The sequence below is a fragment of the Ochotona curzoniae genome, unplaced genomic scaffold (assembly GCF_017591425.1).
Source record: "Ochotona curzoniae isolate NIBS_2020 unplaced genomic scaffold, NIBS_Ocur_1.0 contig_43, whole genome shotgun sequence".
Lineage (NCBI taxonomy): Eukaryota > Metazoa > Chordata > Mammalia > Lagomorpha > Ochotonidae > Ochotona > Ochotona curzoniae.
The window spans coordinates 20,704,661-20,728,807 of NW_024466218.1; the positions used below are offsets into that span (position 1 = coordinate 20,704,661).

A 24,147-nucleotide genomic window follows, 5' to 3' on the forward strand; every position below is an offset into this window, starting at 1 on the left:
TGGCATTTGTTATTTGCATTTATATTAAAGCAAAGTGCATCTTTTCCTTATTTTTCTTGTTTATACACATTGCACAATACATAAATAATGATGCTTATAAAACGTCTTTGTATTTACAAGTAATAATATATTTATATATAACATAAAATACATTTTTTTCTTTAATAAATCTCGGGGTTTTTTTTTTCCCCCTCGGGAGTCCTTTCTCTCTCAAAGCACTACAATGCTAAATTTCCAATGAGAATGTTTCTCTTGTTCATTTAAACCTTTGTAGTTAGAAAAATAGCTTATGTTAAATTCTAAACATGCTCATTGAGCTAAGAACAGTGTCAAATTATCATACGAGTGTATGAGTTGCAGGAGAAATGAAAGATGAGGCAGGTGTCAGCCTAGGATGGTACCTTGGGTGCAGAGGGACCAGATCCTGCTTGGTGGGGGTGGAGACTGCTGAGGGGCTCTCTCCCAGGGATGCCCCCCTCGCTGGTCTAACAGCTGAGCTGAAAGCACAGGCTGCAGGGTAGGGGTGGTAGGGGTGAGGGTGGAAGCTGGTTTTCTATGTCCAGGAAACCTATGATGATGCAATGAGGGGAGAGGGAGCTGCCTCAGCAGCCCCGCCCTGGGGGAGAGGGGGCGGGGCCGTCTCAGGGAGTTCCAGGAGCAGATGGCCAAGCACCAGAGACAACAGGACAGCAGCCCGGCGGGGCGTGGCCAAAGGAGGAGTAAGGAGGGGATGGAAGCGACTGGGTCTGGTGGAGCCCCTAACTGGCCGGCTTCTCAGAAGCCTGTGAGTAGGCCCGAGTCCTCGAAGGGAGGAAGCGTGGGGGGTGGCAGGGGGCGGGGGACACAGGGACCTGGGGAGGCTCCCGTGGCCAGGAGCCACCAGCTTGCCCAGGTACTGCCTGTGCCCTACTGGGCATGTCCTACTGGCAAAAGACACACAGCTGGGGCCACCAACCTTATGATGGGGACATTTATCAGGAGCAAACAGGATGTCCTTTCTCTGCCACGCCCCTTCCATCCTTCACGCACACACACGCATGCACACACTCACACATACACTCCCGACAGGTGAAATGACAAATAGAGGTGAGGGCTGCTCCTCATTCATACACACTGCTTCCTCCTTTTCTGACGAGGGGTGTCCCTGTCAACCATACCTGCTCCCCAACCCCGCTTTAGGAAAAAAACAAAAAAATCCAACAATTCTTTCCATAAGCTATTTCTCAAAACAAAATAGAACACAAAAATGACAAGGACGACGAGGAAAAAAAAAATACGACCCAAAGAGTCTGCATGAAAAGCAAGCACGCAGGAGGGAAGTCTTAGCAGCAAAGTAGTTTGAACGGTGGCCTGCTCGGTGGCCTGCTCGGCTGATGCTCTGTATCCCGTCCGTGTCCCATCCGGCACGTGGCTACCGGCTGTTGAAGATGACCTCCAGCCAGCACGGGCAGCTGCTGATGAACTGGCGGGTGTAGCACTGGCCCCAGCCCTTGACGAAGCTGATCTGCACGGTGAAGCCAGTCCACGGCTGCTGCATGAACTCGTGGTCGTTGGGCCGCTGCAGGCTGTACGCCTTCTCATAGTCGAATGCTTTGATGGAGAAGCCAGGGAACACCTTGTGCACCAACAGCGTCCTGGAGTCTGGGTTGTCCAGTGTGGCGGACTTGATGAAGATGGGGTAGCTGCTGCGGTTATACACCCACACGCCATCCACCTCCCGCGTCAGCTGGATGCCGCAGCCAATTTTGCTCCGCACTTTCTGCACCAGCTGACTTTTGTTGTCCGAATGGAGCTGGCCGAGGCAGAAGCCGTTCCCCTGAGGTAGATCATAAAAGATGTCCAGGGTGGGCTCCTGGACACAGTAGAGCCTCCCCACGCGCGTCTTCTCCTCCCAGTATGCCACCACGCACCAGTGTGACCGATCCCCAGGCTCCAGAAGAAGTTGGGAATCTGCAAGGTAAAAGAATGGACATGGTTAGCATGGAAGGGACTGCTGTTCCATGTGGACCTAGGACCCAGCCCCTGCAGTGCAAGACAGAAGGGAGGAGGGGAACCAGGCTGCCTGCTAAGCTGGAGGGCTGGATGTTCCGAACCATCAGACGAGAGCCTGGCTTGCCCGCAAGCCCAGGGCCCAGGACCTGGTCACAGATGTCCCATCCTTGCAGCACACGGCAGGGTGCAGGGGTGAAGGGGGGGCACAGCGGCTTTGTCACATGGCTTCTTCTGCTTTTAAGGCTACAGAAGGCCAGGAATTATGCATCTTTCCACCTGGACTCAGCTTTGAAAGCCAGGAATAGCCAATACCAAGGTCATCCTAACAGACACCAAGATGATTTTTAAGGTTGATTGCTCAGGGGACCAGACCAGACCTAACAGCCACATGGTCCAACCCACAGCAGGCACTGTGACACCCAGCCACCAGATCTCCTTAACAAAGCTCAAGAACCAAGCACCAGACAATGAATCCAGGATAGACTGGGGCCATCCAGGAAAAGACCCCTCCTCTGCCAGTGCCCCCCCCCCACATACGCGCGCACACACACACTCCCTGCACCATGCAAGGCTGCTCCTCCTCCAGGACCTTCCTTGCCTCCCAGCAGGCCCCACCCAGCTTCCTTGATCTGCAACAGGGTTCTGCCCAGGGCACTGGCTGAGTGTGTGAAGATGATTTTCCTACTGGGGCGCTCCATTCCCAGGACCTTTGGGAGGGGTGGGGGACAGCCTGGTGGCTGGCTGGCATTCTGACTCCTCCTTAATCCTGGGGCTGGTGGGGAGTGGGGCTTCAGATTGGGGCCCATAAATCTTCCCAGCCAGGCTGCAGGGATGCAGTGGTTTGTGGCAGCAGGGTGGAGACCGGAAGTCTTGTATTTGTTAACCAACAAAAAAAAAAAAACCCTTGGGGGGGGGGTGGGAGAGAAGCAGTGCGGAGAGGGGGCAAGGAAGCCTCCTAAAGCTCTCCCTGAGGCTCTGCAGGCTCACAGTCTCCTGGGGGGCTGGCAAGGGGAGACTTGTGCTGTGCTGTGACCTGGATGTTTTTGCAGCAATTGGACTCAGAATCCATAACCAGGAACTGCCTCATCTGGGGGCGGGGAGGGCATGGGATGCCTGTCCTCAGCCCGAGTGGGCTGGAGAACCAACACTGCATAACCCACACTCACTGCAGCCTCCTCAGGCATGCTGGGACCTGGGCACCCATCATCTCCATTAACTTCCTCTCCTCCTCGCTACCCTGCCATGTCCACCCCCGCCCCTCAAAAAAAGCAGCAAACAGTCCTGGATAGAAGAGGAGGCCTGTGAGTAAGCCTGCAAACGCACACCCTATGATCCACTAGTGTGTGTGTGTGTACTGAAGTATGCATGCATGCGCGTGCGCGCGTACACACACACACAGTGACACATGGGAAAACATGAGAGGGACGAGGGCTTGGAGCAGAAAGTGATTCATCAGGCAGGGACTTGGCGTCTGCAAAGAATCCATCAACTGCTAATAAAGCCCCAAGCGCGGGCCATCTTTGAACTTTCCTGCCGAGGGAGCTCAGCTTGCAGGGCTGCACCACACGCTGTGACATCCATGGAAACCAGAAGACCCGGGCAGGTGGGCAGGTGGGCAGGCAGGGGGTGGGGAGGTACACACTGGACCCAGGAAGCTGGTGGGAGAGGGTGCACCCTGGAATGGGAGTCTCTTTCATCTGCACTGGGTCAGACCTCTCTCCAGCCTGAAGCCTCTTTCTGTTGGGGTTAACAGCCCAGCCGAGAAAGGTACTGATACGCTGCAGGAAGGCCCCAGCCGTACCCTACTCCTGGCTCCCACTCCTCTAACAAGACAGTTCCTGCCTACTCTGTCTCTCACATGGACTCCGCTCTCCAGCTAAACTGCTGCAGGAAAAAACAACGAGCACCTCGGGCACAGTCCTTGGCACGCATGGGGGTACCCTGCAATGGCCCACATGCATATAACCACCTTGCCAGCCTGGCCTGGTTTCTGGGCAATGATGAGCATTGCTGTCCCACGAACAGTTCTCTGAATTGGACCCACAGCCCACATGTCTCCCCACGAGGCCAGTGTGGGTGCCTGCTCCCCAAGTTTCTCGGGAGCTGACAAGTCTTGGTCCCTATAAGCCAAGCTGATGTTACACGTTTTCCAGTCTGTTCAGTGCCTCACACCCCAACCCAGAAAGAAGTGCCCACGGCAGCTTCTTTCCCAACCATAGGCGCTCACTTGAAAGCATCCAAAAGAAAAGAATACATTGTAAAAAGAACTCAGATGCCGGAATGCCTACAAGGTTCTTGCTTTTTTTTTTTTCCCCTTAATTACAGTTTGGGGAATTGGAGGAACAACAGAAAAAACATGCTGAGTCTGAATTCCTTTAAGGTATCCTTCCACATCCCCCCTCCCCTTCCTCACTTTCCTGAAAGCAAAAATCTTCCCTTTAAAGGGAACCAGGCTAGGGGGTGGGAAGGGGGGCGGGGATAAAGGAGGAGAGCTTCACCCCAGGTTTATATGCAACAGCGGGTGCAGCCAGTCCCCAACCAACAGACCTCCCTTTATGCCCCAGGCCCAGTGGTAGGTGAGCAAGGTCTTCTAACTCCTAAAGTGAAGAGACACAGAAGGACAATGGTGGGGACAATAAAAATGACATCCAGGGCTCCCCTCCTGGGTGAGTCACCAGCTTTGGAAAGCCCATAGTGAGGCCAGAGACACTTGTGGGGTCCCCAAGAGGCGCCAAGAGAGCCCCTAGAATCCGTCCCTTCTGGAAGGCAGGCCAGCATGCCGGAGGTGACAGGAGGCCAGCTGGGGGGGGGGGCTGGGGAGGAAGGAGACTGCCTGGGCCCACCTCTATGAGTGCTGATGTGCTTATTTCTCTGCTAAGGTGCAAGATGCCCCCAGAGGTGCCAGGGGTCCAGCAGGGCAGGCTGGCCGGCAGGAAGCAAGCCTGGCCTCTCACTGCCCATCAGGGAGCAAACTAAGGGCAGAAATGTAGACACAGGAGCACACCCGACAACCCTGGAACACAAACAGCGCCACGCCTTGCCCGCAGTGGCCCAGGACGGAGGCACCATGGCCACTTGTCTCATCCTGTCCTGCCCTCTCCACCAGACATCTCAAAGGTTAACAGCACTCGTCACCCTGCTCCCCACCCTCACTGGAAACTGGCTGTTCTCTGAGACACACCAGGAGAACCCCCTCAACTCCACCCCCAATAAACAAGGACCTTGGTCAGGGTGGGGTGGAGGTGGCGAGGGGGAACTCATGTTCCCCAGAGGCAAGAGACCCTGCAGGAGAGACAAACACAGGGAACTTGAGCAGAAGTGCCTGGACTCAGTTCTCCTGTACAATGGTTACCCCCCTGTGTAGGAGGCAGAGGCAGTAACCCAGGGCCCACCAGCTTTTGCAGGCACCCCCACCATGGGGTAGAACAAGTCACCCAAGGGGCTGGACTCTAGTCACGCAGGTGTAGAGGTAGGGCTGACTCCAGAGGGTGAGCAACGGGGCCTGCAGGGGGGTGGGGGGGCCCTCCCTCTAAAAGCCCAACCAGTGGGGTTGCCTGGGAGTCCTAGGTACAGCTCACTGCTGACGACACCTGCTCTCCTCTAGGGAGGTGGGCGGACCAGCTATGGCACAGCACAAAGCCTGGGTTCCGATTCCAGGTGACTTACACTAGTCCCTCAAACAGCTCTCCTCTCTTCTCTCAGAACTGTATCTTCTCTGGGTTTCTCCAACTGCTTGGCAACTGCTGATCCACCTCTCCCTTCGTTCCCGCCATGCCTCGTGACGGGAGAAGCCGTCTGGGCACTCAGCAAGCATTCACTGTGCATGCACTCTCTTCCAAGTGGCTCATGGCAACCCTTGGTGGTGACACACCATCACCACCCTGGCTCAACAAAGGGAAAAAACGAGGGACGAGTCACTTGCCAAGGAGCAGAGCTGGGCTCCGGCCTGGAAAGCTGCCCGGTGCAAGCTGTGGGTGGGCAGCATCTTGGGCCACCCGGTCCCAGGGTTCCTCTCCAAAGACTCCAGGGAAAAATAAGCATCCTGCGGAACACACTTTAGGAAACTCTGTGCCTGCTTTTCCACTGCAGTGTGGGGCTTGTGCACCAAGAGGTAGGGAGGGAGGGCAGGGTGAACCGGACTTCTTTGCTAGCCAACTGCTTGGTGCCCTTGGCCAAGGGGCGCAGGGCACCTCGGGTTTGACCCACTGTGGAAGGAACTGGGGCAGGCTGGGCTCATCAGTCTCCCTTTCTGGCCCAGTGGGGTGTGGGGCTGCACCTCTTTGATTTGCAAATGTGAGCCATCCATGTTAAACACCGCTTCCATTCACTTTTCCTACCTTCCAGACAGTAACAAATTTCCCTTTAAGGAGCAGGGCACATTTTTGCATTTAATTTGCAACAACAACAACCAAAAAACAAAATCGAAAGAGAAAGGAGGCAGGTCAGGTTCTGCAGTGCCTACCTTTCTTTTCTTTGAAATAGTTACAAACTTGCATTCTTTCTCTGCCTAGTCATTCACCCTCCTGAGGAAAAGGTCAGGCCCAACCCAGGGTCTCTTTAATCCCCCAACCAGCTCCCAAGGGCTTATCCTGCCCATCACCACTTCCTTTTCCTACAAACTCTGCAAAGTTCACAGGCAAGGGTATGAAAAAATGGAATGAAAAAGCTGCGCATTTTGACACAAAGTTTTTTAAGCCCATGCGGGTCAGAGGTGTTTACAAAGTGTATACTCTGGGAAAAAAAAAAAAAAAAAAAACTAGGTCTGGACTTGAACATTCTACACCAGAATAAATTTCCCTTTCCTTCCATTTCCAATTACCTTTTGATGTGCGTTTTTATTTGGCACATCTAAAAGACTGTTGAGCAACCCTACCCTTACAACCAAGTAAAATGCTCGCAAAGTGGTGTCATCTCCACTGCCCCCCCCACTGGAAACACCCCCAAATGTCCAAGTCTGGAGCCTGGAGCCTGCAAAGCACTATTTGCCATCAGAGGATAAAACTGAGAGGGTAGCACAGGGCAGGGGGAAGCCACACAAATCACAAGCTACCGCCTGTCTCGCCAGCCGGGCCATGGCTTCCTGTGCCCCAGCACCGGGCCATGCAAATGACAGTGTATGCCCGGCTACAGCAGCCACTGGCGTCGGAGGAGGCCAGCCCAGCCGCGGCTGGCCTCAGAGGAAGGGTGGGGTAGCCCAGCCCAGCCAACCCCATTCATAATATTTATTTACAGTAAATGGCCTCTCTTGGCTGTGGAGGGTGCATCCACTCTCAAGTTTGAAACTCGAGGCTCTTTCCGTCCACTGACTTCCCGACATGACCCCTCCCCAGGTCTCAGGAGCTGTGTCCACAGGGAGATTCTCCCTACTCCCTACTGTGATGCACACAGACCTCCACCCTACAGACCTGCATGGCATGCTCCACATCCCACATACTGCTTTGTCTCCTTTTTGGTGACATTTCTAAGTAGCAGGCGACGCGTGGAAGGAAGCACCACTAGCAAAATTCTCTGAAAAGCCAGAAACCCAAGGCCTGCACTAGCTTCTGCCCCGCTGGCCTAAGTGTGAGCCACTGCCGGGAGCCCGGGGCTCCACCAGATCCCAGTGGCTTGAGGAACCCCAGGACTGAAGCAGCCCTGCCCCACCCCCTCTCTTACATAGCCCCAGGAAAACTCATGGAAAACTACAGTGAGAAACAAAACAAAACAAAAAGTCCTCCTCACGCCCCCTTTCTCCTGGCTCCCTAACAGTTATGAAAACTCTTGGATGGGATGGCATTTTGAACATTTACTGCATTCCGGCCAATAAATTCCAACACAGGATCTGATGGAAAAGCTTTCCCTCCAGGCCGCCCAAGGCTCCCTCCCTGGCTCCCTCCCCTCATTCCTTCTCTTTTCTTTACAATCCAAGAGCAGGGCCTGGCCAGGCCCGCGCTGCACTGTACTTACAGGGAAAAAAAAAAAAAGAAACACGACAGCCTGGAGACAGTGTGCAGACTGGAAAAGTTAATCATTACTTCTGTCTGCCTCTGTAATCTAATCTCTCCAGCTTGGACACACTCACTGCTCAGCCATCCCAGCCCTTTCACCCCCAAAGCACCCAAGACCTCCCAGACCAGAGCCTGTCTTCCTCACCCCCCAGCTGGGCCTCCCACCACTGCTCTTCAGCTAAGGAGGCAGCAGGACAACAGGCCCCAGGCACCCCGCACCCATAGCCAGCCCTTCTGTACTGCGTGCCCCAGTTGCCTAGCGTCTCCTGGCTTTGCATAACTGGGGCTCCAGTATCTCTCGCACCACTGTCTCCAGACTGTGCACTTACAAACTGCTAATGGGATAAATTTTATGTTGAGCCTCTTCCACTGCGAGTTTCCAAAAACCAAAGAGAAAATATGCCACCTTGGGCATGGGATGGGTCTTAGAAATAGGTGGGCACAGGGGATATAGTCTGGGCAAAGGAACCATGGCTGGGGTTGAGGGGATTGGCCTCTATGAGGCCCCCAGCCCCCTGGAAATGCAGACACTTATGCAAGGGACTGGGTGGCAGTGTCCGGTCCTTTGTCCTGCTGATGAGAGAACCAAGGCCCCTGAACCCAAAACCTGTTTTTCCTCAAGGCCAAGTGGCCTGCTTGCTGGTGGCGAGGCACCCCACCATCAGCCTGGGAAGGACAGGTTCTGCCTCCTGATGAACCCCCTCCCAGAACTCCTGAAAATCTGGGGGTAAGGGCAGCTTCTAAGTGCCTGCAGGAAGCCCTTCGCTGCCAAGGGTTTTCCTGTGACCCTCACGGAACAGGAGAGGGGACCCACCTATTTCTAAGACCCATCCCATGTACCCAGATCTGGGTGTCAGCTTCTGCCTTTTCCTTTTTGGTTATGGATTAATGAGGGGGAACAGAAGGGCTGTGTAAACTAAGAGGCTCCAGGGGGCTTGCCCCCTACCCGACTCAGCCTGGCAGACAAAGTATTAAAGTGGTTGCTGGGAAAATGGAGACAAGCAAGTCTGCAGGGCATAGTCCTAACTTGCCAAAACTGTAGACACAGTAGGGGCAATACAGAAACGACCCAACATGGGCGCCACCAACAGCCATCAGCCCTGTTGTTTTCTGAGCAATGCCCGGTGGTGATTAATACCACAGAACAGTGGAGACAGTGAGAAGGGTGCAGAGAAGCTCTGGCTGCTTCATTCTGCTCAGAACCTCCCAGACCCTTCTTCCCCAAGGGCTCCACACAGCAGCCAGGAGAGGAATTCCATTGGTGAGCTCCAGGGACAGCTAAGGCCTCAGGGTAACAGCCAGGACATACTGAACAGGAAAATGTAACACCTTGGTGTCCTTGGGTACAGACAGACAGGTCCAAGCCTCCTGCACGGGGCTGGGACCTCAGAAACACACTTGGTCTTCAGGTTTACTACAAAAAGACCAAGAGCTTGCATTCCCCAGGATCCTGGGGGAGTAGCAGACAGAAAGGAAAGCCCAACTTCTGGACTTCCAGCTTGCTGCCAAGGCATTGCGTACCGCCCCTTCCCAGGGTGGCTTAGGCCAGCCACCAGCCCCTGCAGTTTTCCCGTGACCCCCTCCTTCCCCAAGCCCACTAGTGGAGGGGCTGGAGGCAGACCTCCTCAGTTTATCAGCAAGCTTTGCTTTATCTCAGCTCTCCACAGAGCAGGAGCAGGCAGCAGCCCAGGCCCTTAAAGCTCTGAGGAGGCTAGGGGTTCAGCACCACCCCCAGGGCCTCCGCAGGGACCCCCAACACTGGCTCCCTCTGGCCTGCAGAAGCTGTTCCTGTGACCTGCTGGCCAGCCATCCGTCTGCTGATGTGAATGCTATCAGGGCCAGGAAACGGATCCTCCTCCCTCCACGCTGTGTGTGTGTGTCTGTGTGTGTGCGCGCGTGCATACACACACACACACACACACACACACACACACACACACCCCAGTTGGGACTCAACCTTTGCAGCCATTTCTTCCAACCACATGTGAAAACCCCAGCTTCCTCCAAAGCAGAACAGCACACCCGGCTTCACACCTGGCCAGAGCAGGCACAAGTGAGGCAGGAGCATGCCTTCCAGGCTGGGGTCAGCCAAAAGGACCAAGGTCATCTCCTAGATGTCCCTGCCCCCCACCCCGGGGGGGGGGGGTGCTAGGCTGATGCCCTGCTCCACCCCCTGCCCCACCCCTAGCAGTGCTCCTGAAGCAGACGCCAGTGGGCAACCTCTGTGGGCTCACCACCTGCCCACAGCATTCTGCCTTGGCGTTCTGCTCTGTTTGGACAAGTTCCCCTCTGCGAGTGTTCAACAATGCTTTTACACACCCCAGGGCTCTTGTTGTGTTATGAAAGCAAAACAAAGCACGCTAAGGCAAAGGAGGGAAGGTGGGCAGGGATGAGCAGGGAGCCAGCCAGCCACATACGAGCCACTTTCTTACAGGTACCCATCTGAAGATGACTCCCTGGTAGCCTACAGTGGGACAGGGACCGAGTGGTGATGACAGGTTGCTCTTTCTGGGGGCCACTCCTGTGACCCTGTCCTGGATACAGCCATACAGGGGATGGAGGGAGCCCAGAAGTCCCTTTCCTCTGACTCTTCAGTAAGCAGCCTAAGGCTCACTAAATGGGGGTACAACAGCAGCCAGGAAACAAACACCAGACACCTCTGGGCGGGGACAACGCAGAGTTGAGAGCAAATCCCACCCACCTCCCACCACCACCACCAAAAAAAAAGTTTGCTTTTTTGCAAGTTGAAACCAAGCTAATGACGCTGGGTGGGGCTCGGTGCTGAGACCAGAGCAGCCAAACCAAAATTAGCTTCCAGCCAAAGAGCTGCAAGGCCTCACCATTTGGGGAAGGAAGCTGAAAAAGCCATGTTTTCATGGCTTAGTAAAGATTCCCCAATAAAAGCAGGAAATAAATCTTCAGCTAATATTTCAACTGGGGGTGACCCTTTGGTAAAATATTTAATAATAATAGTAATAATAATAATAATAACAACAGAAAGTTCTCAGTTTCTTAAAGAAAAGAGCCTCAAGTTTTCATAGGAATGGAAGGGGAAAGAGGAGGGAAAAAAGTTGGAAAGGCAGAGGGAGCCGAACGGCTGGACTCTACCTAGCCCCAAACAACTTTTTTTTTCTGGATTTTTTTTTCTCAAAAAGGGGATGATGCAATTTCCTGTCTTGTCCCAATATTTCCTGCAAACTGACAAGGTGAAAGTTATCACCCTGTTTTAAATAACTATCCTAAACTGCTCTGAAAGAGCCATCTAACAAAATGTCCCCATCCTGACGACACAAAATATTGTTTCTACTCCTGCAGCAGTTGGTTTAAATAAAACTCCAGTTCCCTAGACAATAGTACTGAGGGGTAGCTTCCAGAGGAACCGGGTGAAGTGCCTGCTTACCAAGGGGACCCCAGTGAGAAGCAGAGGTTGGGTGGATGATGGGAGCTCATAGAACTCTCCCAAAAGAGCCAGTGGTGTTTGGGTTACAGTGGCTCTGTTCGGGTCAGTGTGGCTTTCTTGGTGTGTTAGCCACTAAATCGAGAACCCTGCCTCAACAGTTAATAATATCTTCCCGCTGAAAATAGCCCAGGGAGGAAGCCTGTGTGTGACAGTAGGCAGGCGGCCAGGCGCTGGGTGAGCCATTCAATACAGAATGGAGAAAGATGCTGGGGCCAGTGGTGACCTCTCGGCGGCCATGCATACAGTAATCTCCCACATAGCTCCCGTAAGAGACAGTGCCCGGGTCAGCCATGTCCTAGAAGCAAGCTGAGGACATCCCACAGACAGGGGCTTTAGTTCTCAGTCAGCAGGCTGGGTGGGCTAGCAGGTGTAAGTCTACTGCATGTCCCACGGCAGGAAGGGCAAGCTTTGAAAACGGACCAGAAAGCAAGAATCCTCCTGCCACTAACTCAACTCTCAGGTGCACCTGCTTGCTCAGGTAGAAGATCATCTCTGAGGAACAGGCCCGGCCCACCCACGCCTCCAGCAGACCCCCAAAGACCTCAAGGGTGCTATGGAAATGAGTACCTATTGGCAGATCCCAGGCCCCAGGAAAGTTTGCCTTGCTCCCCCTGGTCAACTCTCCAGTTCTTGGATTGTGGGTCATCCAAATGCCTGACAACCAAAAGCTATCCTGGGTCCCTCTTCAAATCTGTGAGTAAAAATACACATGGCATAAAAGAAGCGCCAGAGAAACACTGGGTACGTTCCTGAAACTGGCCAGTCGGTACCACCATCCAGTTTCAGAACATTTCTGTCACCCCAACAGGACATCCATCCACTCCCTTGGGTCCTTCTAACAATGTCGCAAAAGCAAAGCAACAGAGGGACAAGAAGAGGTCACATATTCCTACAACTAAGCCAAAAAAAAAAAAAAAAAATCACTGGAGACTTCCAAGGGACTCCAAAGCGTAACAGGAAGTAGCAACCTAAACCTTTAAAGATACCTGCTGTGATGTTTGAGGTTCCTGAAGACCTAACACAAACACTCACCTAATGGCATGGACCAGTAACGGTAATAATCAAGAAGCAAAAGAAAACAAGGCTTATCATGAATTCTTTTGCATTTTCTCCTTTTTTTTCCCCTGTGCTCCTGGCCCCAAGTTTTGCTAATCAAGGTCCCATATGGTGCAGAAGTCCAACCAGCTACAACCAGGCAAGATAGCCAAGAGCTACACCACCACCACCCAGAGCCTGGCCTTCACCTATCCACCCCTCCCCCAGTCTTCCCTGGCTGGCCCAGTTTTGCCTCAGGGACAGGATGCAGGAGGCAGTGGACTGGCCCGTCTGGCCAGCAGAGCAGCCCAAAAGTGCTCCAAGAGTCTCTAAATGCTGTCACCCTGCATTTAACCCCTGCCAGACTGCCTCATACTTTCCAGGACAAAAGGGGTTTTATCAGTCAGCCCTTCTCCAGGGGCAGGGGCATGACCCCGGGGCGTGCTGCCCAACAGGCCAGCAAACAGCCAGAACTGCGCCCAGAACCGGTCATCAGCAGGGCGTGGGTGTACACCAGGTGAGCCACCCTAGCCTTGAGTCATTAGGCTGGCTGGGTGGAGGGAGCTGCAGACTGTGTCCCCGGAGTTCCAGACTGTCATTTCTCACAGTGGCCTGGGGGTAAGGGGATGGGCCAGTTGGGAGCTCACTCAAGGTCATGTGGGGGTGCTGTTGCGCCTGGCGGGTCTGCCTTCCCAAAGTCTCAAAGATCAGCTCTGCACTTGGCCACAATCGTGTTGCACCCAGCAGGCCCCACTCCTCCAGCATAACCATGGCATGAACCACCTCCACGAAACCACGAGCTGTGCCAGGCAAGACACAGAAAACACCACAACAAGCACTCAGAGCCAGATTCCGAACTGCGATCACAGTCTGGGCCAGACAATAAATAATTGTTCGCATGCGGCTGAAGAACTTTCCTTCAAACAGGACGGAGCAATCTTTCCTAAGCTCCTTGGTGCGAGCCCAAGTGAACCGCGGACCTGAGCCAGGGCTACATTTTCAGATTATATAGGTATTTCTGAAGGTTCTCTCCTCTGGGGCAAAGTCAGATGCCAACAGGGATCAAAGAGGTGGAGAGAAAAACATTTCTGGGTGGATGCTGACTCAACGGCTATCCCATCTGCCACATGGGTGAACTGGAAGGCAGACCTTAACCTTAACCTTAGCAGGGTGCCCTTGGGGTACAGGTTCAGGCCCCCACCCCAAGATGCCCACAGGAGTCTTCCCGCTGCATGTCCAAGGGGCCTGTCCTTTGAAGTTGAAATAATTACAAATGGGGCCGGTCCCCAAGCCCTACCCTCACCCAGGAGGCTTCAGACAGGAACACCTCCAGGAGGAGAAGTCAGCTGGAGCAGAGGTATGCATGTGATCGATCTGGAACTCTTCCGAGGGAGTGATAGCTGCCCACCACGCCTCTCCCCTCATCCCCCCAGCACCCTGCAGAACTTCCCAACTACATGAGGCGGAGGTGTGCACCCTTTAACAAAGGCTGCCAAAACCGCATGTGGGAACCCATAGCCAAGATCATCCCCCAGGGCCCGTATCCAAACACGCACCCACACCCAGAGGGACTGCCCTGCCAGCCACAGATCCTACCCACAGCAGAGGCCCCTTGCCCATCGCAAAGCAGGCATCTGTGTGCTGGTGTGTCTGTCTGTGGCATGCGCGCACACACACACACATACACACATGCCCGCACCAAGCCATCCATCTGTCTCAGAGAGAGCCGGCTGTCAGAAACGAAAGTACTATCTCCTGGAAACAAGTCGCTGTCTTCTAAAAATGTCCCGTTTTTCCCAGACCGAGACAACTTGCAGGGGTGGGGTGTGCTTCCGTGGCAGGTCCCCCGAGAACCGGCCCTGCCGCTGCTCTCTCTCGTTCCCCACTCCTAGGACCGGGCTGGGAGGGCGGAATTCCAACCTGCGGCCAGTGCTGCTCCCAGTCCCAGGGTTCCCAACGCCCCCACGCCCCTTCCTCTGGGCAGCTCCTTAGGGTGCAGGAAAGGGAGGGGCCAGCCTCAGAGTCACCCCTGCATTTCAGGAGAGCCTTTGAGCTCTCCCTACCCCCCACCTCCGAGGCATGGCGTTTTCACATTCGCCTGCTTTTTCTTTCCCTTCTTCCCTTGCCAAGAGAATCAAGCCCTGGCTCCGGCTGCCGACCTTCCTCCCACCCTAAACTGAGCCCCATTCATTAAGCCCCGCTCTCAGCCAGGGCAGGACAGGAAGGAAAACAGCACATAGGGGCCTGTGAAAGAGACTAGAGAGGTGACTGAAACCCGCAGGAAGGGAAAAGCCCAGGCCGGCACCCTGCCCCTCAACCCCCTTGCCCTGCATAGGGCTATGCTAACCCCTTCCCCTAAGGGCTCTTGGGTCTGCAGCCACCCAAGCCCCAGGGGGCTTCTCCTTGGGGTGCATCATGGCTCTGCACCCATGGGTTCATCACCCTCTCCAGAAAGGGGGGAAGTGGAGGGGGAGATTTGGAGATTCCCCAAGACCCTAACCAATACAATCACCTTTGGGGGAAGCAGTCTTGCCACAAGAGGAGAACCCCAGCTTTGCTCAGAGTGCATTAACTTCCCTGCAGACACCGCCAAACCAGGGCCATCTCCAGCCCCACCAAAAAAGTCTCTGTGACCTACCCTTCCCACCCCCGCATGGTGGCACATGATTAATTCACCACTCTAACTACCCAGGGAAAAGAAGAAAAGAGATGAAACTTTGAAGCCTTGGAAATGAGTAAATCAAGAGCTAAAACTCAAAACAAATGCTCTTTCATGTGCAGCCCTCCCCTGTTCTCTCTCTGCAGATCTTCAGAGTCCTGAGCCATCCGGCCATCCATCAGACACTCACTGGCTCGCCCGCCTGCCTTACCGGCTCCTTTCACATGAGCCATGGCGGCGATGGCAGGGGCAGGGCGTCACTGATGGCTGCTCTACCCCCAACTTCTTTCCAGGACCAAGGGAGCTCTCAGAGGCCGAGCTCAGGGTCACTGGCTGGCTTGGCGCTAGGCAGGCAGGCGCTAGGGCTGGTGGCGGGGCCTGGTGTCGTCATTTCCTCTGGCCCCAGGAGACAGACAAGATGTTATCAATAAGACAAACCTTCTGAAAAGCCCCTTTCAAAAGTTACCACTTCCCTTGCTTATTTCATGTGGTTTGCAGGGGCTGGGCTCCTCCCTGGGCAAGCATTGGACAACATCCTGAGGGTGTTGCTCAGCAAGGACCCTCGCCTCCCTTGTCCTTTCAAAGAAGTGGCTCAGCCTTAGAAAGCAGAGGCTCTCAGCCACCCATTTCTGCAGCAAGTGCTGTTCCTGCTACATTACACACTGCCCTCCACCCCAGTCCATGCCCACCCTCAGACCTGAAGCCCCCACTCCACTCAGAATCTTTTTTTTTTTCCCTTTTTCCTAGTTCTCATTAGAAGCCTTGGGCAACCACGAGACTACACAATGAACTAAAATAAAAACCAATAAAGGGTGCCCATCAGACACACACACGCTGAGGACGCCTGACCAATGCACCTGACAGAGGACACACAGCCGCCCACAGGGTGGGTTCCTCAAATGTGCCTTATTCAACCCCATAACCTTCCAGCACCTATTACTGACAGCACACCCCAACCCTGCTGCTCCTGACCCCACACTTGGAAGTGCAAAACCTTACATTCTTCTAGGACTTACAAGGAAATCTGCTCCGAAATTCCATCCTTCCCTGTCCCTGCCCATCTGCCCATTGACACATCTGTCTGTCGTCTGGCCATCACATCCCCTCACCCTCTTACGCTCTGTCTTCAACTAGTTTCCCTAAAGACGGGTTCATCCCCTCCAGTGCCCCTGTGCATGAACAGAAGGGCACCAGAGGCAGCTTATTAAACGCATGGCTCTATGACCCCCAGATCCGCAAGCGGAAGTCCCCTGAGCCAGGAGCGACTTAAAAATAACCACAAACCACTTGACCCGCAAAACCAACCCCTCCTCCCGCCACTGCTGGCGCCATCAGCTCCTGGTGCTTGGAAAAGACCTAGGATCCTGGTGTACACAGAACCGTGGGAGAGCCAGCTGGGTCATCGCAGAGCCACCACACACACGTTCAATGTTAAGACACACCCCCCCCAAAAAGCCTGCAGCCCAGCCAGGGTGGCCAACAGCCAGTCCCCATGGTCCATGGTCCACCCCCCATCCGTCCTCCATTTCAACAAACCTTGGATTTGCCAGAAAAAGAAAGAAAACACTTCTTACCTGAAAGCCCCCCAGGGGCCAGATAATTCGTTCCCCCTGTTTCAGTGGAGGAAGGCACAGCATCTGGACAGTCTGCTGTGGATTCAAAAAGAGAGACAAATAAATGAATACATCAAGCACTCAGACTGCTTCTTTAAGCACCAAGAGCGGGCAAGAGAGACCCCCCCAATCCTGCAGGCTCCATGCAGACAGCCGCACCATGCAGACAGCCGCACAGCACCTGGGGCAGCCAGTTAATCATTAGTCCAGCCAGGCTGCCCTTTCCCTCTTACAAGGCCCCCATTGAGGAACTCAGGTAGTTTTCAAGGTCAAGGAAGTGTGCCTTGTACTTTCTGCACCCTGGCTACTCTGCCTTTGCAGGGCAGAGGCCGAACTTCCTTATCTCCCTGCTCTTTGATGAGAGTCTTGGTAAAGACAGGTCCTCAAGTCTCCAGGTCTTAAGTCTCCTTGCTGATTGAGGGCTAACCCGAGTCTAATAAGAACCACTGAGCTCCGGGAGACACCAGGCATCCTACACACGCATGCACCTGTGTAACCAGCACCAGGTCAAGCCCTTCGTGGCTAGGCAGCCAACCAGAAGAAATATGTTCTACCTCCCTCCAGGCTGGGTGCAAACCCCTGCCACCACCAGTACACACCGCTGTGGAAGCCTTCCCTGGCAACCCCAGATTTGCAAGGCTCCTACAAAATCCTGCCATCACCCAGCACTTGGGGGTTCTGCTTCTGTTTCCTCTGCCGCCCTTCACCTGCAGGGGCTGTCAGCCCTTGCCCCTAAGCTGCTCTTCTGTCCTCAGGTGCTCAGCACCTGTGACCAACATAATGCCCAGGAACCAAGACCAATGAGTCACACAACACAAATACACAAGACTCCCCTGGTCACTGCCAAGCTTGCTCAAGTCCGATCAAGCAGACAGCCCTTCTAGCTCTGTGCAAACATAACAGCTTGGTTCATGCAGCCTCTGGGGTGTCCTCCCACAGGGAAGGGAGAGGGCGGGGGGGGGGGGGGGAGGACAGCAGGACGATGCCCCTGGGGTGCAGGGTGCACTTCTAACTTCACCTGCAGCCCCTTGAGCAACCAGGGTAATCAGGAACCAAGAGCGATGTCAAGTGGTGGCAAGTAGCCCATAGGAGCTTTGCAGTGGCCTGAAGTTGCCTTCAAGGACTGATTCAAGGTGGGTAAGGGCTAGGCTTAACCTACTCAAACCCTCAAGCCCTCTCGGGGTGTCTGTTGCCCCCTTGAATGTGGCAGTGTTCCCTCTAATCAGAGGAAGTACCTTCATCTACCAACACCGTCTTCCCCAGCTGAAAGAGTAACTTTTCATCAACTCCCTGGCACAGGGAAGGGGCAGGCGGGGGAGTGGTGGCAGCAGACAGGGCAGCGAGCAAGAAGCCTGTGTGTAATCTCATTTTGTCAGGGTAAAGTATAATTCCTAACAGGAATATACAGTTTTACAGGATGCACTTAATCAAAGGGAAACAATAGCGGGAGGCAGGAAATGGAGTTATTTGTTCAATTTGGGATCCTCTCCTCCACCTCCTCTCCCTTACCTCGCCCCCACACACAACCTTAAACACCGCAGTCACGCCCCTCCCCCGGCTCTGCCTGGCAGAATGCCAGGGGCAAGGTGTGTTTCAAAGGAGAAAGAAGCCTGGCATCTTGGGGCAGAAACGGGGTGGGGACCACAGTCGGGGTGTCAGTCCTCCTCACATCAAAGCAGTAGCAACCACAAGCTTTTTTTATGAAATGCTCTCTGCCCCTCTGCCGGGGCCTTTGATCTCCCGAGGGATTTACAAATGCCAATTACCAGCCCCTGGGAAGCAACTGCCTACCGCTCAGCCTGTGCCAGGTAAACTGAGGCCTTGCTGGCTGCTGGGCTCCGAGGGCCACCCAGGGAGCCAGGCTGTCCCCAGGGGCTGGGTCTTACCCTCTCCCCACATCAGGCAGCCTCCCACATCTACATGGGCTCCACCCGTTGCCTAGCGGGGGAATGGGTCCATAGGTCTATCTGTCAGAATCAGGGTCTTGCTCCCCAAGGCCCAGGCTGGCACATGGCCAGCCAGAAGCTCCAGACTGGTTCTGGCTGTCATCCACCACTCAGAATACCAAGCACCCACAAGAGCAGTAAGTGCAGTGGGCGATTAGCTCTGCCTTCCAGTCTGAAATCCCAGCCTGGGGAGAAGACAGGAGCTACCGAAGATGGGTGACTAGGAGAGGAAGTCCTGCTCAACTTCTCTCACCCAGCAAATTTCTCCTGGCCAGCCCAAACAGTATCAGCAACTTCCTTCTGCACTCCCTGAGCACTGCCCAGGAGAGAGAGCCTCAGAGCCCCCAACCAAGACCCCAAAGACCCTGTCCCTCACCACTCAGCCTGAAGCGGGGCTCACCCAACCCTTGATGAACCCAAAGGTGTTTTTAGGCCAATACATCATCACACCTGTAGAATGAATGAATGAACCAATAAACAACGAAGGAATCATCCGACTCTTTCATCGCCTGGATTGAAAAACAGGCCTGGCGGGTAAGACGCCTGTATCCTGGCTCGCAGTGCGTGGGTTCAATAACCAGCTCCGTTCCTGAGACTGCAAGGCAGGTCTGGGGTAGGGGCTCACCCAATGGGAGATCCAGGTCTGAGGGATGTTGAGCCAGCAGAGGAGAGCTAAGTAAATTCCTGAAAATATATGTGTCTTAAAGGTCCAGAAAAGCTCAGAAAGACAGAACAGACCAAGAGCAGCAAGCCAGACTCCCTCACAAGGCCCCTGAGCGGTGGGCCAGCAGGGTCCCTCAGCAGCCCAGGCTCCAACAGCTTACCCAGCAACCCCTCGTCAAGCCTTCCAGGGAAGCAGCACCCACACGGAAGCCCCTGCCCTGGCCAGCAGCCCCACTCCACCAAGGGACATCTGGCTTCCAACAGCAAACTGACCTCTCATGTCCTGAGCCACAGGCCACAGCCCCGGGTCCCACGCTCGATCCTGCCCAGCCATCCCTCAACAGAGGCTCCTGGGCTACTACTACAGGGGGACTGCGCAATACCCACATGAACCCAGCCCAGGCCCTCCCTGAGGTCACGAGGAGACAGTTTCAACCACAGCCAAGCTGAGCTCCCAGTGTTTCCACCCTCAAGTGCTACCTCTTCCGAAACTGAAGACTTCGCAGAAGAGACTATCTCAGTGTGCACGAGGCTCAGACTCCACACCAGCTGTCCCAAATCCTCACGCTCGTTTCACCTCCTCACCAAGTAACCCAAGACACAAAATACAACCCAGCGCTTAGGAACTTAAGGATGTAAGTAAGTGGCTGATGGAAATTCCCAGGTCCAACCCTCTCCCCTGTAAGGTGAGGTCACAAACCTGGGGTAGCACACCCCTCCCCTCTGTGTCTGACCTCGCTGCCACCTGCCTGCCTGCAGAACCAGCTCCCCACCCCTCGCCCCCAGGGACAGCCCCTGCAGCCCCAGATCTGGCTATGGGGTGCCCAAGCTCAGACCATTCCTTCGGTTGTGGGGGGAGGAGCTTTATCGCCAGCCTTCTGCTTACACCACAGCACCTTTCCTCCATCCTTTACTTTTGTTTTGCTCTTCACAAGACACAAGATGTGGGTGAGTAAGCAGCTGCATGAGGTTCAGGCCGGCAGGTTAATCGCTTCCTATTGGCGGATCAGGGCACTTCTCCCCTACCCCCACCCCTGGAAATGGCACATTCCTGTCTTTGTGGCTTCTCTGTTTACACACATTTTGCTACCTAATGTCAACACTTGCTAATGAATAAATATATCACTGTGCCGCTCACTGAAAATGAGGTCCCTGCCTGGCAGAATGACTGCTCCAAACAGTAAACCCGAGAGAACGTGGGCCCACTTTTTTTTCTAGTGCTTTGTAAAGTTTTTAAGAACACTTCCTGGGAAGAGGGGTGGTCTGTATCCCTTGGGGTCAAGGCCACAGTCCTTCCTGCCTTCTAAGAGAAACTTTCAAATAGGAATAGGCAACAGGGAGGATGGGGGAGGGGAGAAGCAAAAACCTTGGGGAAACCTGACTTCTCCCAGGGCTTGAAGAGCTGTGTCGTGCCAGTTAGGGTTTGTTGCAAATACAGAGAGTTGGCTATCTCATTAATGACCATTTATCTAGTGTTTTGTAAATCGAAAGCAAAATATCACATGCTTCGCAGCCCCTTATTAGACAGGCACCAGGCAGGCAGGAACGCCTCTCGGCTGCAGAAGCTGGTGCAGTCCCAGGAGGGCTGGCTCCCGAGCACGGGGCTTCGGTTACACGTTCATTAAAGTATTTAATTTATGACAACGCCCCGGCAAAACTTTTAATTAGTGGGAGGGGGGAGGAGGGAGGACTACGGTCCAACAGCCAAAAATCATGAGGCAGAAAGACTTGAAGAATTCCAGGAGCTAAATGGCGCCCAGCCCTCCCCGCTTCCCTCTCCAGAACCTTGGCAAAATAAAAAATGCCACAAGTTGGTGCCAGTGTATGGGCACAGAACCCAAAGTCACAATCTGTACTTCCAGCAGGTGACTCTCCTACTGGAAGTAGGGGCTGTGGGACACCAGCTAATCTCTGGGGTCACCCCCAGATTGATTCGGTAGACCCCATCTGCCCACTGGCACTACACACTATGGGAGGGTCCCACCTTTTCTGCCAGCCAGAAGAGGAAGGCACAGGAGGCCACAGAGCTGGTGCCAGCCTCCAGGGGCTTCTGTCCAACCCCTCCCCTGCCCCCCAGCCATACAATGACAAAGCAGCAGGTAGAGAGAGGTATGCTAAACACTTTTATAGCCCAACCAAGAACTCCCCTGCAGAACACCCTGGGAGGGAGGCAGGAAGGACCAACTCCCTTGTTGCTTCTAGAACCACTTTAAAATGTTCCAAGGGACAGTCCTTCCTCTGCCTTCAAACCAGCCCAATCCCAAAGTCCCTGGGTTTGCCCACTAGTCTGTCTTGTTCAGCCAAGGCACTTCATTGTGGTTGCAAACATCCACGTGTTAGAACACAACCACCTTCAGCCGCAGACAGCGTGTCCCTAAACAGGGAACCGAATGCAAAGCTGATGTGCGAGATGTATTTACACAAAAAGAAACACACACTCCCACAGTCCAATATCAGAAACCTACATGCAACTTGAGGGGGGACGGTGGAAGCCCAGCACCTCCCCAAAGCGGCTCTGGGACACAGACAACTGGTTCTAGGAGCTGGGCTTCTAAACAGGGGATCTAGGAAGAGGCTTCTCAAAAAGCCATCTACTCACCACTTGGTTTGAGAAAATCCATCGGGTATCTGGAGTAAGGAGGCGGGGGAGACTCTGGAATTTAAAAAGGAGAAAATAAAGGCCGGGCGGTGAGAGAGATAGAAACTTACGATAACAGAGGCATTCTTTGGGCCCCACTGTTTGTCTTAGCTGTGGGGGTTGGAGGCAGGGCCGCGAGGCGGTGATTGCCTTGATATTTAGCTGTCAGATAAACAAAAGAGGCCGCCTGGCGCCAGCCTCGCCGCTCCGCTCCTCCGCCGTCTGTGGCTGCCGCCGCCGCTCTCAGCGGGCCCGGCCTGAAGCCACTGGCTCTCGGCTCGGCCGCGGCTCGGCCGGGGCCGTGCACTTACTTGGCAGCTCCCCACGCGGGGGAGGGCGACGGCCGAGCCCCCTCCCAACAACCTGAACCCCTAGATCTCCCGTCACTGTCCCCGCAAGGGACATGCGGGACTGCCCCACAACCCTGCCCCGATACACACAAACACACGCAGCCCACCGGGGGCGGGAAAGAGGCGCATCCCTAGTGCGCTGGGTGGACCAGGGCAGAAGGAGGTGGGGGGGTTCACCTGGACTCCGATCCAGGAGATGCTGAAAAGTGAGGTGAACAGAGCATACTAGCAGGGCAAAAGGGACGGGGCTCATGGAGGGCTCCTCTAGAGCAGAGGGTAGAGACCGCTGGGGCCGCAGCTCAGTTTTGCGTGCTTACTCCCTAGTTCCCCAACTCCAAAGCCAGAGCAGCACCTGAGCCACCGCACCGAGCTCCGCACTGCCCGAAGCAGAAGAGCCCTTGCAACTCACTCCTCTAGGCCTTCCTTGGCGGGCTTGGCACGCGTCCAACTCGGCCACACACCTCAACGTCTTGCCGGGTGCGGGAGTGTGTGACAACCCCCCCCCCCCGCCAAATCCTCTGCGCAGGAAGTGAGGACCAAACGCCCAGATTCCTGAGGAGCGGCCCCAGGTCCCCCTTAGAATGGGAAAGGAACGTCGCCATCACCCTCAGGGAAAGCCCTTGAAGCCTGCCCGGGGACCCCAGGAGGGGCGCGCACAAACCCAGCCCCAAGTGGTAGCAACACGCACACGGCCCGCGAGGGCCAGCCTCCCCTCATCACCGCCCGCGCGCGGGCTGGGGCAGCTCCTCACCTAGTTCGCAGAGTCGGCTAAGGTGATGGGGGTTGCAGCACACCAGCTCGGGGTTGATCTTCCCGTAAGATTCACAGCAACACAGCCTCTTGACTTCCGAGGAATGCCTGAGATCCGGCCACCTGAACACTTTGCACAGCAGGAGGGGGAGCGAGTAGGACGTGGAAGGCTGCGCGGTTTGCGCACCGCCGGGTGCTCCCGGGCCCAGCCTGCAGTCCAGGCGGCCGGGCAGCAGGAGGCACGCGGTCCGCGTACCGCCCCGGGACTCCACGGCCTGGAGCAGCAGCTCCAGCTGCCGCTCCTTCAGTTTCTTGAGCACCGAGTGCGTGAGCGCTTTCAGGTCCGCCTCGGCGCCCCCGGCCGTCCCGGCGCCCGCGGCTGGGGGGTGAGGATGATGGTGACCTTTGGCACCTCGAACTGCCTTACCCAGGCAGCAACCAGCCCTGCCCGCGCCGCTGCCGCCACCGGCTCCATGCGCCCGTCCGTCCGTCGCCCCTTCTCCCCGCAGCTCGCCGCCTCCCCCTGCACCCTCCTCCTCGTCCTCTCCGCCGGGCGCACGGCTCCTCCAGAGACGCCGGACGAGCGCAGATCGTTTGGTCCTGAACATGCGGGGCGAGGAGGCGAGGAGAAAAGTCGTTTGCCGGCTAAGGAGCGAACATGACCTCCGCACACCATGAAGAAGTCGGGCGCCGAGTTGAGGCAGCAGACGCAATCGACAGCAGCAACAGCAGGGGCCCGGGCAGGAGCGGCGGCGGCCCGAGGGGCGCTCCGTGGCATGCGCCAGTCTCCCGGAGGCCGGGGCGCGCGCGGGGGCCCGGGGGCGCCCGCCGGGGCTCGGGGGCCTGCGTTCCGGCTGCCCCACCCCGCGCGGCCCGCGCCCTGCGCGGCTCTCGGGCCCCGGCGCGCCCCGGAGGGACGCGGCCGCCGCTGCCCTGGGGGCGGCCGAGCCTGCCCCCGCCGGTGCCTCCCCAGAAAGAGGCCCCCCCGCGGCGGCTCCCGAGGGTCGGGCTCGCCAGCCTCGGCTTCCTACATGGAAGACCCGCGGGGGCAGAA

The 24,147-nt window shown here is 55.4% G+C and overlaps 1 protein-coding gene across 3 annotated transcripts; it reads right to left on the reverse strand.

The window, feature by feature from the left end:
• Positions 1-676: 676 nt before the first annotated feature.
• Positions 677-23,924, reverse strand: SMAD7 (SMAD family member 7). Of its 3 annotated transcripts, none has more exons than XM_040984984.1 (4): positions 23,095-23,924; positions 21,958-22,008; positions 16,708-16,782; positions 677-1,950 (listed from the first exon to the last, which is right to left on the reverse strand). In XM_040984984.1, exons 1-4 carry the CDS (start codon positions 23,699-23,701, stop codon positions 1,412-1,414), a joined length of 1,272 nt encoding a protein of 423 aa, XP_040840918.1. In that variant the 5' UTR covers positions 23,702-23,924; the 3' UTR covers positions 677-1,411. The 3 variants fall into 3 exon arrangements, with proteins under 3 accessions (XP_040840918.1, XP_040840919.1, XP_040840917.1); XM_040984985.1 differs by having other exon boundaries at positions 16,708-16,779; positions 21,955-22,008; XM_040984983.1 differs by having other exon boundaries at positions 21,955-22,008.
• Positions 23,925-24,147: the final 223 nt, after the last annotated feature.

Bases quoted from the DNA above. Each gene is read 5' to 3' on its own strand.
- SMAD7 (XM_040984983.1), bottom strand. From the start codon at position 23,701: ATGTTCAGGACCAAACGATCTGCGCTCGTCCGGCGTCTCTGGAGGAGC. The intron at 22,009-23,094 runs GTGAGGAGCTGC...TTTAAATTCCAG, and splicing joins TAGCCGACTCTGCGAACTAG to AGTCTCCCCCGCCTCCTTAC. The intron at 16,783-21,954 runs GTGAGTAGATGG...TTGAATCCACAG, and splicing joins GGATTTTCTCAAACCAAGTG to CAGACTGTCCAGATGCTGTG.